Source organism: Triplophysa rosa, unplaced genomic scaffold (genome assembly GCF_024868665.1).
Source record: "Triplophysa rosa unplaced genomic scaffold, Trosa_1v2 scaffold45_ERROPOS3575787+, whole genome shotgun sequence".
Lineage (NCBI taxonomy): Eukaryota > Metazoa > Chordata > Actinopteri > Cypriniformes > Nemacheilidae > Triplophysa > Triplophysa rosa.
Genome location: NW_026634463.1, coordinates 8,586 through 22,855, shown reverse-complemented (window position 1 = coordinate 22,855; position 14,270 = coordinate 8,586). Strand labels below are relative to the sequence as shown.

Sequence of the window (14,270 nt, the reverse complement as noted above, 5' to 3'; positions counted from 1 at the left end):
ATAAGCCTTGGCGGCTTAGCGAAACATTCTGCTTCACGTCTATTGCCCCGTGAGAGCGAGCTTTTGCCTTCCCAGCGCAGCACCGCCTCTCTGTGTCTACTCTGTTCAGTGCGTGGCAGCTGAGAAGCAGCACATTCAGTTCAGACCGCACTGACGCGTGAATGATATACGCATGTACAAACAGTGTTTCCAAGAACTAATCACTTATTGACCTTGTTTGAGCATTTATGATTTAAAACGCGATGACTGTATGGACGCATAAACAAGAACACAGACAGATTTTAGCTGTTCAACGAAAGTGACTGCTGGTGTGTAGTTTTAATTGGTTGAGTTCACTCACTATTACATGCGTTTTTGTTGTCTGCCAACAGAAACAGGAAAATAAGTCATTAAGAACCTATTTATTGTGCATTTGGGTGTATTGTTTTAATATAATACTGTATACAACTGCTCAGAGAGTAAGAGAAGCAGACCTGAAGCACTTAGCTGTCAGATACTATGTGATGACGTCACCGATATGCTAAATACTATCGTCACTGATAAAAACTAAATACTCTTCGAAGATATGACGTGTGCAATAGTACTGTATAGGCACTCAAGATTATTATGAGATTGGCAGAAACTGAGTGTGTTGATCAATCTTTAATGCGCAGCTAGCCTATTTTTGACGGACGCCATGTCCAAGCCGTACAGTTCTATGTCAAAATAAATGTCCTTGTGCAGACTTCCGTACGTATTTCACATTGCATCCTTGGAAGGAGACCCGGAATGCACTATGAGAGGTTTATCCTCAAACTGTCACGGATGTGGCAGGAAGAACCCAAATGCAGGCAGGCGGTGAAGGGGTTAACACAAGATTTTAATAATAAACAACAGAACAGAAAACAAAAACCCACAATGGGGAAAACAGGACACGATCACTATAACAATACCTCAACAAAAACAAACACTTCCCTTGAAGGGGTAAAATAAACAATAAACACTAACTACGACACAACGTCCAAAACAAGGAAAGGTAGTCCACAGCTGCTACTAGGCAAACTAAGAGGAGCACGACACGGGGATACACATACATACACAACTTAGTACACGCAATACACGACCACAAGACAAAGAAACAAGAGGGTATTTAAAGGAAAGACAAACGAGGGATAACGACATGGGGCAGGTGTGGTTAATCAAACACTCAGGGAAAGATCACAAGGAAACGAGAGGAGCGGGGCCAATGACGAGACATGAGAAAACACCTTGTCTTGTCTGTACCCAGTCTGCCTTGTCTTGTCTGTCTACCCCTTGGTGAGCACCTGGAGGTGCTCATTAAAGGGGGGGGGCTTCTGTCATGGCTCTGCTTCCTTAGTCATGGTTTTCTTGGTCCTGTAGCAGAGCCATGGCAAAGCCTTAGGTTTTATGTGATAAGACCATGAGATGTTTGTTTTTTGACATCTCATNAGAGGTGGCCAGGTAAGTCCCAGTGATTTTATTAGGGTGACCAAAACAGACATAAATTCTTAAACTTCTACTGTACTTTACACCAATTCTTCATTACACATAGTTTGCTGGTCAAAACATACAAAAAGAACGTAAAGTAAAAATTTATTCGCAATGCTTTCATGTGCCAACATTATTTTAAAATAATTTGCTAGCTATCATTTGCAGTAAGTTAGCATTTTGTATAGAAAATAAACATTGCAGTACCCCAACTTAAACTTTTGCGAAAATGTAATTAATGAATGGAATCCAGTTAAACAAGACTGATTTTACTGACCTGATCCTTTTGCTCGCGATGAACTTCCATGGTACACAGACAGTGCACTGTCACGAAGCGGTTAGCAGCTGTTCAGCTATAGCGCTCAGACTGTTTGCGTCAGTGCGTCAGCGTATGACATCATATTAACGCAAGAGTAATGTTCTCGCGTTACTTTCAGTGCATTCGCTAAATGATCTGCGCAACACTCCGTAAACTCCGACACACATCTTAAAACTGCTTCGCACAACAGAGGTGGCCAGATAGGTGGCCATCCATCATTCAGGGGTAGTCGTGGCCACCCATGGCCACCATGTATCTATGCCCCTGATTTGATGGTCTTTTTAAAAAAAATTTTACTTAGTTTATTTATCATATTCAGCCAAATGCTTGTGTTTTCATCTTTTCTTGACTGCTCTATAAGAACTTTCAAACACACATTGCATTTTAATTTGCCTTCACCTTGTCTTTCAGTGATGTAGACGTGCATCGGCATATGAAGGTAAGCCCACATGCATTACCCATTCCAAATCTCACATGTCAGCAAATGACAGACATAAAGATACACTTCTTAAATTGCATGTCCGCTATAAACCAGTGCTTCGGAAGTCATAATTTAGTTCACACTTCTCTAATAACCTGATGTGTGAATATAATTACTATGATACCCTATTTGTCTTAATGAACAGATTTACCTTACGAGCAAATGATTAAATCCTAATACCAAACTACGACATACAACGTGGATGCAACATCTATCTCGTGCTAACAACAATTTTGCTCAAGACTTTTTGACTTACATATCCAAAAAACATATTTACACATCTTAAATTGTTTTTCTATGGTAAACATTTTTATCGTTTTAACATATGCGTTTTAGTCGATAGGAAGTTGTCAGGCTTTACACTTATGTTTTATATAAGGTTTTGAAACGTTGTTCTAATATTTATGACTTTCTGCATATTCACGGCTTTGAGTCATCTACACGTTGGATTCATACATGTCTCACTAAAGCTAACCAGCCAGATGTTGTTCCGTCCTCAATACCAGGAGCGTCTCAAAAGCGAAGTGGCTGAATTCGTGAGACCACGTGATTTGCTAGTCCGACGTTGTTTTTCTGAATTTTTCGTGTTTTAGGGGTTATACCATGGGAAAGAAAAAAAAAAATGGTTAGGTTTGTGCAGTTTTTGTAATGCTTATTGCTATGTCATTCTTTGTTCCCTTATGTTTTACTCCACAAAAAAAAAAAAAAAAACATTATTTTACCACAAAATAACCTAACAAAATAAGGTCTTGTTTGAGAATAAACCTCTCGTTGTGCATTTCGGGTCTCCTTCCAAGGATGCAATGTGAAATACGTACGGAAGTCTGCAGAAGGACATTTATTTTGACATAGAACTGCGCGGCTTGGATTAAAGATCGGGCAACACACTCAGTTTCATATTAATCTTGAGTGCCTATACAGTAGTATTGCATACGTCGTATCTTCGAAGAGTATTTAGTTTGATCAAATTTACAAAAAAAAAAAAAAAGTTCTGGCTACGCCCCTGCATCCAATCCTTTAAATCAGGAACACTTGAAACCAGAGCATCTCTATCTTGAGAGCACTATACAGCATGTTTTGCTCATTAGAAGTCAATTCACAGCGCTTCAGATGATGCATTGTCTGCACAAGTTGACCATTTTTCTTGCATGCTTTAGCCACTTTTTAAGTTTATTTTAAGGATATATTTACACATGTCGAAAGTTTCCTAAATTTAACTACATTTTACCACTTACCTGTAGTACACAATCCAGCACGCAACCTGTCCAATCTGTGTATGACAAAAAAATATATATAAAGCCGTGTATGAAAAAATATATAAAGCTATTTACATATACAAAAAATCAAGCTACTTCATATCCTTGCAGAGAAGACCTCTATTGCTCAGTTGCTTTGTGTAAGAAAATATAGCCTAGTATATTCAATAGACACTCAAAAACAAAACATAAGAAAATGGTGAGGATAAAATGAAGAAAAGGTGATTCAACGTATACTTTGTGCATGTAAAGTTTGGATCTAAAGCAAACTGTTTAACAACAACAATTAAGACCTTGTTTAAACTAAAAGTAAACCGAAACACTTACTGTAGGATGGAATGTCTACTTCTTGAGTTTCCTTGCTACACAATCAGATGTCCAACACAAAATAATAAAGAGGTTTGATGCTGAAAAGAACTCAGAGTCTGCTCTATATGTCAGTAAATCTTAGAATCGTGTCTAGGTGTTAAGGGGTTGCCACAGTTTAACACTAACCACTAAAACAGATGTGCAAAGACAACTCGTAATAACAGGATGTGCGAGATTTGACTATTCTAAATGTTTTAAAGAATATCAGTTTAGAATCATATAAACAGTTATGTTAAAAGGCATACCTTTGATAGAATCACTTTCATTTTTAATCTAAAAAAATTATTTTGAAAACCTTATGCAGACTTATTTTTTATGATACAACCTGGAGGCATGATATAAAACACATTCATAAAATTAACATGTCGTACATTCAATTTAAGGTTTCTTGCTGTTCAATCAAAATCTGCTTTGTGTTTTAAGGAATCACCCAACTGCCTGCTGTGATGCTATGAACACTAGCAATAAAGATCTTTTTTTTTTTCTTCACCCTTGGTTGGTGGACGCACTGGCATCTTCTCAGACAGAGGCAAAACAGTCAGGATAGGGGCAACATCATGGACACCATTTAAAGACACCGCTCCATGCAGTTAGGAAAACATGTGCTTTAATTATACAGTGTTGTAGACACAGTTTGAAGAATGGATACTCAGATTTTTTTTCATTTTTCAGAAACATGAACGCTGGAAGGTAACCGCTCTTGGTGAACACTCGTGCACGCATACAAACATTTATTGGGTCAAGCCATTTTCATGGAGGCCCCTGTACAATCAGACACGTGTGAGAATGGTTTAAGTTTTAAACAAAACAGATACTGATGAATAAAGCGGATATGTTTAGAATGTTAGTAGCAAAAGCTGTTTTCTGATTAGTTAGAGATATAGCGAGATTATAGTTTGTCCCATAGAATGCTTCGGGTACACACAGGTCAATTGGTCACGCAATGCCCGAGGGCGAAAGCCTCAGCTGGCGATCCTATACAACGCATCCCTGTGTCGAGATAATACGCTCGCTCGTGAAGCTACACAAATAACCGGTCTTAATCCGGCCAAATTTTCACGCTAGGGATGTAAAACAAATCATACCCGATTAAAACGTCCGACGCTGTCGCCCTGCCGGATGAAAACTCTGAATTACGTACCGCTTAAACGTCACGACGATTTACGAGTCGGTGTGTTTGCAACGCTGGAATGACTGAAACAGTCCTTTCAGTATAACGGCAGGAATGTGATCTTTCAGCCAACGTAAGTTTTACCACAGTTTTATCACAGCCTATATATATATATATATATAGAGTGCTTTATTTAATTACTTATTCATTCCTTGCTTTGTTTATTTACTTATTCATTCCTTGCTTTGTTTATTTACTTATTCATTACTTGCTTTGTTTATTTGCGTATTCATTATTTATTTAATCACTTATATAACCAATTCTTTCTTTAATCACTTATTCGCCGATTTATTGTTTTATTTAATCACTCGTTGCTTTATTTATTCACGCATAAGATACGCGTCAACCTCATTAAAACATGTCCAAACATGATCTCCGGAAAAGAGAGAAAAATGTCCGGTAACCGTACGGGCAAAAGTTCAAGAGTTCAACTCCAGACGTGGGCAATCCCTCACGACGTGGACAGATACTGTCAAAGGGCAAAAGTTCAACACAAAGGGGGCAGTCCCTCACAATGGGGCGGATACGGTCAAAGGTCAACGCAAAGGGGGCGGGCCCTCACAACGTGGGTGGTCCGGAAGTAATTCAACCCCCCCGCAAAGGTCAAGGGTCACCATCAATCATTTTGACACATGTCCCCTATATATACTACTCATTATTATCTCTGTTTCTAATGCAGTTTTTCTTTTGTTTTTACCTTTGCGTCTGACTAGGCTATGGAAGTATTATATTTTCATGTAAGTTTGATCATGTACAGGCTATTTCATAATTTTATTATATTACTAGCCGAATGAAATGTTCAAATTATGAACTTCATTATGAATCAGTTGTGTTTCTCTTTTACTGACTGACTGAGTTGTGTTGTCTTGATCATGATGTATTAAAACGTATAAAGGAAAGACGTCGCTAAGGCAAAAAGAGCCAATTAATGTTGACATACACTAGAGAATGTTTATGTATATACACAACATTAACAGTTTTTGTCTTTGACTTGATGAGATATATTTGAGATCAAATATGAATAACGTGTGTGAGATGGCTGGGATCACGTCTTGTTTGTTCTCTACTGAATCTCATTAGGAGACATGTTGAGATGTTTTCATTATTGATTGTCGTGGTGGTTTAGATGTCTCTGTAGAATCTGTATAGGCGTATGAATCTGCTATGGCGTCCAGTACATCAATTAATGAAGAAATCGGTAGTCTCGTCTCTCTATCTTCTCTCGTCTCTCTCTTCTCTCCTTCTCTCTTCTCTTTTCTCTCTCTCTCTACTGCTCATGACACCACTCGCACATAACACACATCTTCCTTCTCGGTGCTTCTTGTCTCCTTCTCCTTCTCTTTCTCTCTCTCTCTCGCTCGCTCGCTCGCTCGCTCACACACACACACACTCGCTCTCTCGCTCTCTCTCTCTGTCTCTCTGTGAGTGTTGGTTATATTGAATTGTTTTGAGAGACGTTGTGATGTGCTCCTGCAGAAGAGTCACGTGTATAAGAAGACCCTTCAAGCTCTGATCTATCCCATCTCCTGTACAACACCACACAACTTCGAGGTCTGGACGGCCACCACACCCACCTACTGTTATGAGTGTGAGGGGCTTCTGTGGGGCATCGCTCGACAGGGCATGCGCTGCTCTGAATGCGGGGTCAAATGTCACGACAAGTGCCAGGACCTGCTCAATGCTGACTGCCTGCAGAGTGAGTTTACTTCATGTGCATGTGCATACATTTTGTTTGGATTTTAAAGGGACAGTTCACCCGAAATAATGTGGAACTCAATAGAAGATATTTTAAGAAATGTGACACAATGTCTCAGTGGTTTTGTGTTCATACAATGGAAGTCAATGGAGTTCAGTGTTGTTTGGTTGTCAACATTCTTCAAAACATCTTCTTTTGTGTTCTGTAGAAGAAGGTAGCTCACACAGGTTTGACATGACATATACTGTATATGAATAAATTATTTCATTCTCTTTTTAGTGTAAACTACACTGTAAAAAAACTGTCATCTTATTTTCTGTCACCATAAAATAATTGTTTTTTTCCTGTAAATTTACAGGATTACAGGATATAGGATACATAATAAATTGTTTCCTCGTTTTCTTGTAAATATGCTGTCTTTTCTGTAATTTTACAGTTTTGACCATATTTCAAAAATGTTGTTAAATCTTGTTAAAACAAAACGGAAATGTTCTGGGGCGCCAGAAATAAACTGCAAAATAACGTGTTTTTTTATTCCCCCCGTTTTTCTTGTAAATTTGCTGTCTTTTTCTGTAATGTTACATTTTTGACCGTATTTTTTATTATCTGTAAAAAACAAATATATTTCAAAAACTTAAACAAAAAAAGTTCCACTGTTCCTTTTTCCTCAGGAGCCGCAGAGAAGAGCTCTAAACATGGAGCGGAGGACCGCACGCAGAACATCATCATGGTTCTGAAGGACCGCATGAAGATCCGTGAACGTAACAAACCGGAGATCTTCGAGCTGATCCAAGAAGTATTTGACGTTGCAAAGGCGACCCACGGAACCCAGATGAAACAGATGAAACAGAGCGTTCTGGACGGGACGTCGAAATGGTCGGCCAAGATAAGCATCACGGGTAAGCTCACAGTTACAGTCAATGACAGACACTACAGTGACATAATCTTTAAAACTCAAGAGATGTTCCGTCTGTCTGTTAGTGGTGTGCGCTCAGGGTCTGCAGGCGAAGGATAAAACGGGTTCAAGCGACCCGTACGTCACCGTACAAGTGGGCAAAACCAAGAAGAGAACTAAGACCATCTATGGAAATCTCAACCCCATCTGGGACGAGAGCTTCCACTTGTAAGTGCTATGTTTTTAGTGATCTGTGTATCCAGTAAATTCAGACAGTCACGTGTTGTTTTGCATGTGCAGCGAGTGTCACAACTCCTCCGACCGAATCAAAGTGCGCGTTTGGGATGAAGACGATGACATCAAGTCTCGCGTGAAGCAGAAATTTAAACGGGAGTCTGATGATTTTCTGGGACAGACTATCATTGAAGTGAGAACACTCAGTGGTGAAATGGACGTCTGGTATAATCTGGGTGAGAGCGGGAGGGAATTATTTGATGATCTGAGGATTCAGGTGCATGTTCGCAATGATGATATTCTCTCTGTGTGCGAACAGACAAGCGCACTGATAAATCAGCAGTGTCCGGAGCTATCCGTATGCACATCAGCATTGAGATTAAAGGAGAGGAAACTGTCTCGCCTTATCACGTTCAGTACACTTGTCTGCATGAGGTACACAAACACTGAAGCATTTATTTCATGTTAAATGAAGTCTGGAACATCACATCACTTCACATCTGTTAGTCTCCTGCGTCAAGCTCGTTATGATCAAACTGTGACTTTTTACCCACGATGCTTTGCAGCACATCTTCCACTACACCACAGAGAAACAGAACAGTGGTGTCGTGAAAATTCCGGACGCCAAAGGAGATGATGCCTGGAAAGTGTACTATGAAGAAACAGCACAGGAGATCGTGGATGAGTTCGCCATGAGATACGGAGTGGAATCTATCTACCAGGCCATGACGTAAGCCAAGAAATAAATAAATCTTGAGATTTACAGTCGTACTTATTTACTCAGTCGTAACATCTGAGTAAATAAGTAACTGCTAACAAACAAACCTGTGAAGATGTTGTGTATGCGTGGTGTTTTAGCAAAGTAAGGGTTTGAGTTCTCTGTGGTGTGTCTATTTTATTTTCTTTCTTTTCTTTTTATTAATTTTAATTATTTTATTTGATTGTTATTTATTTATATAGATTTTAGTTTTATTTTGCTTTTTTATTTAATTTGTTTATATTTGTCTTCATTTTTTTCTCTCTTTCATTGTGTATTGTTTATTTATATTTTTTATTTAATTTTACTACACTATGGAAAAAACCGTGGAGAAAAAAACCTGAAATATGTGTTATTATTGAAAATATGGTTATAAATTACATTTTCACAAACACGGCGATGAGTTTTCATTGTTTACTACAGTAATAAACAGCATCAGCTCTGGATAATCTCATGTTCTATGTTTGTGTTCAGGCATTTTGCGTGTCTGTCATCAAAGTACATGTGTCCTGGTGTCCCTGCGGTCATGAGCACACTTCTGGCAAACATCAACGCTTACTATGCTCACACAACACAGTCTTCCAATAACGTCTCAGCATCAGACCGCTTCGCCGCATCAAACTTTGGGGTCTGTTAATATTTTAATCACACACACACGATTCAAATAATGTCGATCAAGTTACATGCTTTTTAGTCAGAACGTCTCTACTCATGACTGTTGTGTGTTTACTGCTGTATCATTGGTGTATTATATTTCTCATATTTGAATTTGTTGCAGAAAGAGAGATTTGTGAAACTGTTGGACCAGCTGCATAACTCTCTGAGGATTGATCTCTCGATGTACAGGGTAAATTCTCATAACATTCTCATAGGTTTAACATCATACATCTGATCTTTACATTTACACCACTGACCTGTCTTTGTGTTTATGTTGCAGAATAATTTTCCAGCCAGCAGTCCAGAGAGGTTACAGGATCTGAAGTCCACTGTAGATCTTCTGACCAGCATCACTTTCTTTAGGATGAAGGTTCTTCCTTCTTCTGTTTATGATTTATGATTTGAGTCTCACTGACTCTCAGTTATGATCGTTTTAACACATACAACTTTTTTGTACAACTTTTACTGTGTTCTGAAGGTTGTAATAACATTTATTGACCTTTATAAATTCTTAACATAAATCTCTGTGTCATGGTGTGTGTTTTCAGGTTCAGGAACTTCAGAGTCCACCCAGAGCGAGTCAAGTTGTTAAAGATTGCGTCAAAGCTTGTCTCAACTCAACTTATGAGTATATATTTAATAACTGCCATGAACTGTACGGCCGAGAGTATCAGAATGACCCTGTGAGTATATGTGTGTGTGTTTATGGTCGTTGAAATTGCAATGCTTGGTTATTTTTCCATGAAACATGTAATCAGTTTTTAAGCAATTTAGGAACAAAGGCATAAATATGATGATATTTGTATTGTATGATACGGTGGGGTCGAGTGGATAGAATGCATCTGTTTCTTTGCTGTTTTCCTGCTGGTTTTCTGCTGTTTAGTTCTTTAAAGTCAAAATGCAGTTTGTCTTGAAGTTCCTTTTATAGAAAATGAAATATTGATTCGAGTCGAGGTGTCGGCGCAGTTATGATTCAAGAAGAGCCGCAGTGAGACGTGTTTATCACTTGCTCTCTCACTCTCTCTCTCTAAATGCACTTTCACTGCAGATCTGTATTAGTGAGATGGAAGACACATCTGGAGTTTTTGACACCTCATAACTGCCTGATGATCCGTGTGTGTGTTTATGCATCGGTACATGCGTGCGTGCATGCATGCGTGTGTTTGTGCCTGCGTGTATATGCGTGTGTGTGTGTATATATATGTGTTTGTGTGCGAGTATGCATAACTGTACATATGTGACATATTATCTTTATTTATTTGATTAATTCTTCTTACTTCTACTCAGTCTAAGATGGTTCCTCCTGAAGAACAGGGTCCGAGTATCAAGAATCTGGACTTCTGGTCTAAACTCATCACGCTCATTGTGTCTATTATAGAAGAGGATAAGAACTCATACACACCCTGTCTCAACCAGTGAGTTTCTCTTCTCAGTGCATAAAGAATAATACAGAAAAGAGCAGAAAGTCACAGAAAAGTATAAGTACAATGTGTATGTATGGTCCAGGTTTCCACAGGAGCTAAATGTTGGAAAGATCAGTGCGGATGTGATGTGGAACATGTTTGCTCAGGATATGAAGTACGCTATGGAAGGTAAATGCTGACCATATGTTCAGTCTCTTCTGAAAAAATGTTAGTTAAGAAGTGTTAAAGACAGAGAATTCCAGAACGTTTGTGTGTTTTTCTCATAAAATTGTGTCACAGCTGAAACTAAAATGGATGTGTTATTTTCTTTGTGTGATGAAATTGGTCATACGATTCAAACGATTGATCAGTCCGTGTTCATTAGTTCTGTGTGGTCTCTTCTGTGTGTCAGAGCATGAGAAACACAGACTGTGTAAGAGCGCTGACTACATGAACCTGCACTTCAAGGTCAAGTGGCTTTACAATGAATACTGCAAAGAGCTGCCACACTTCAAAGACCGCGTACCCGAGTACCCCGCGTAAGACCACCATCATACACTTCCTGAAAAAAACAATGCATTGTGGGTTTGAGGGTTCTGTGCTCTATGCTCTGGTCGTGTACTGCACACTTGAAAACTACAGAGGTAGTGTGAGCGCTGTGCTGTGTCTCAGTTTGTCTTTGTGTTGTCAGATGGTTCGAGCCGTTTGTGATCCTCTGGTTGGATGAGAATGAAGAAGTATCCAGAGATTTTCTGCACGGAGCTCTGGTCAGAGACACGAAGGACGGGGTAAATATCACCTCAACATGAGCGTCAACACACATGTTAACATGCATATGTTATCATATCTGATAAATGATGAACAGTGTGTCCATCAGATACTATTTTTAATTATTCATTTTGATGCTCGGAAATCTCATCAGTGTGTTGTTTGGTAGACTGATCTCTCTCTCTCTCTCTACAGTTTCAGCAGACATCTGAGCATGCGCTTTTCTCTTGCTCGGTGGTGGACGTCTTCTCTCAGCTCAACCAGAGCTTTGAGATCATCAGGAAGTTGGAGTGTCCTGATCCTCAGATTGTTGGCAATTACATGAAGAGATTTGCTAAGGTGAACACAGCAGATATATCACTGACATGCACACAAAACACTTAAAACACCCACACGTGCACACACACTAACACCTGAGCCAATCTGAACTACTGAACTGACAACAACAAAAACATAATTTATGATCTCTCCCTCAAAGATGATTCACTCTCTCTCAGACTATAGGGAATGTTCTTCTGTCTTACGCTGACATCATTGCTAAGGATTTCCCCAATCACTGTCAGAAGGAGAAAGTGGTATGTTATATTAATGCTTTTCTGCACGTGTATAATGTGGCTATAAAATCATTTGAATGTAATGTCACTTGTTTTCTGTATTTTTTTAGCCTTGTATCATCATTAATAATATCCAGCAGCTGAGGGTTCAGCTGGAGAAGATGTTTGAGGCCATGGGAGGAAAAGATGTATGTAAAACCAGAACACACACAAATGCACTGACAGTTACAGTAAATGTAGTAAATAATATTGCTCATATGTGTTGTATTTTATTAGGAGACGGGGCTGTGATGTTAAACAGATGGACTCGTAGTTGCATTTGTGTGTGAACATCAGAATTAAAATTCTGTGTGTTTTTCTGCAGTTGAATGTTGAGGCCAGTGACTTTATGAAAGATCTGCAGGTCAAACTCAACAACGTGATGGATGACCTGAGCCGGATCTTTGCCGTCAGGTGAGATAGAGATGTTTCCCTAAAAACATTCAAAACATAAGGAAAATAATCTCTTCATTCACTGATCTCACTGCAATGCATTCTGTGATTGTCTTCTCCATGAAGGATCTTCAGAATCTGGCTAAATCCCTGTGTTTTATGAGGTTTGGTGGTTTTGTGTCCCACACAGCTTTCAGCCGCACATCGAGGAGAGCGTGAGACAGATGGGAGACATTCTGAGTCAGGTGAAAGGAGCAAACGTACCTGCAAATGGAAATGGCAGCCTGGCGCAGGACGCAGATTACGTCCTCCAGCCCATCATGGACTTTCTGGACAGCAAGTGAGATTTACAGATGTCAACACATCAGAGCTGATGAAACAGCAGTGGCTGTGTGTGAAACCGCTCCCTATCTCCTATATAGTGCACTACAGTATATCTATTGAGCGATTTTAGTCTCATTAATTATTCACGCGTAAAACAAGATACACACATGCGTAAACAGTTTCACATGAATAGAACCTAATTTATGTGCACAAAGTATAAATATACATTTACAAAAAGGTAAATGGTTAGAGAGTCGGACTCGTGACCAGAAGGTTGCCGGTTCGATTCCCAGGGCCGGTGGGTAACGACTGAGGTGCCTTTGAGCAAGGCACCTTACCCCTACTTGCTCCCCGGGCGCTGCAGTGATAGCTGCCCACTGCTCCGGGTGTACATGTGTTCACGACTTGCTGTGCGTGTGTTCACTACTCTCTGGATGGGTTAAATGCAGAGGTCACATTTCGGGTATGGGTCACCATATCTGACTAATAGGTCACTTTCACTTCACTTTCATAGGAGAGAGTGACTGATTTGTGATGCTATCGCTCTTCTCTCACACATACGCAATATAAGCATATAACACGATGTCTATGTAGTTTTATCTGTTGTTTCAGAAGGTTATGATGACAGTGGGTTTCAGACAGTACACTGACAGCTTAATGCGATCGTTTCCCACTCCTTCATTTGCAATACAAGCATAACATTAGGATAAACGTACTTGTATTATAAATCCTAGTGCTGTTGTGGTTTTGGCCAAAAAACTCCTGGCAAAAGTCTTTTTGAAACTCATGGCGACTGTTAAAAACACATTCAACACCACTTACATGCTTTAAAAGTGAAAGTGTTACTTTTTCCTGTCAATCCATGTGGATTTTGTCTGTAAAGAATACACTGTCACTTTAATTGGGCGTTAGCTGCTTACGCCGCTTCTGCTCCGCGAGTATGCGCGGTATGAATGCTCTCATCTGTTAACATGTGCGCCGAAAAAAATATGCGCTGCTCACGCTCTGCTTACGTGTGCGGTGTGAAACGGGTGTTAGGCTTGTTCGACTTGATGCGGCGCCGCAAGATCCGACAGGCGGATGACATCAAAGTACTGCGAGAGCCATTCGAAAAACCATAAAAATGTTTGGTTTCGAATCGCTCTAGCGGTACTTAGATGTCATCCGCCTGTCGGATCTTGTGGCGCCGCATAAAGTCGAACAAGCCTCTTGAGTTCTGTGCTCTCCACGATTATGATTGTGTATGGGACTACAATAATCGTTTTGTGTAAGAGACTTCTATTTTGATTTTTGCTATGGTCGCCGCCATTTTTATTTGTCGTAAGAGAGACGTAAAGGATTCCGAGAAGAAATGGCAGAGAGAAAGTGTGCGCTCGTGAAGTTGCTGTGATCTTTGGGTAGTTTTGACCGCTATAACAAGTAGCGTAGACCCATGATGCACAGTTATATCGTTTGTTAACTTTGTT

General features: G+C 39.7%; 1 protein-coding gene across 1 annotated transcript in view; it reads left to right on the top strand.

The window, feature by feature from the left end:
• LOC130550875 (protein unc-13 homolog A-like) overlaps positions 1–12,920 on the top strand; it is a 36,074-nt gene extending 23,154 nt beyond the window's left edge. Inside the window, exons 4-22 of the mRNA XM_057328388.1 lie at positions 6,561–6,780; positions 7,452–7,679; positions 7,762–7,903; positions 7,976–8,145; positions 8,229–8,344; positions 8,476–8,639; positions 9,141–9,294; positions 9,445–9,513; positions 9,604–9,693; positions 9,872–10,006; positions 10,611–10,738; positions 10,830–10,915; positions 11,139–11,265; positions 11,418–11,514; positions 11,690–11,833; positions 11,992–12,069; positions 12,159–12,236; positions 12,413–12,501; positions 12,671–12,920. Coding sequence (XP_057184371.1) covers positions 6,561–6,780; positions 7,452–7,679; positions 7,762–7,903; positions 7,976–8,145; positions 8,229–8,344; positions 8,476–8,639; positions 9,141–9,294; positions 9,445–9,513; positions 9,604–9,693; positions 9,872–10,006; positions 10,611–10,738; positions 10,830–10,915; positions 11,139–11,265; positions 11,418–11,514; positions 11,690–11,833; positions 11,992–12,069; positions 12,159–12,236; positions 12,413–12,501; positions 12,671–12,824 — 2,469 coding nt within the window. The 3' untranslated portion in view covers positions 12,825–12,920. The remainder of the gene's footprint in view (positions 1–6,560; positions 6,781–7,451; positions 7,680–7,761; positions 7,904–7,975; positions 8,146–8,228; positions 8,345–8,475; positions 8,640–9,140; positions 9,295–9,444; positions 9,514–9,603; positions 9,694–9,871; positions 10,007–10,610; positions 10,739–10,829; positions 10,916–11,138; positions 11,266–11,417; positions 11,515–11,689; positions 11,834–11,991; positions 12,070–12,158; positions 12,237–12,412; positions 12,502–12,670) is intronic.
• Positions 12,921–14,270: the final 1,350 nt, after the last annotated feature.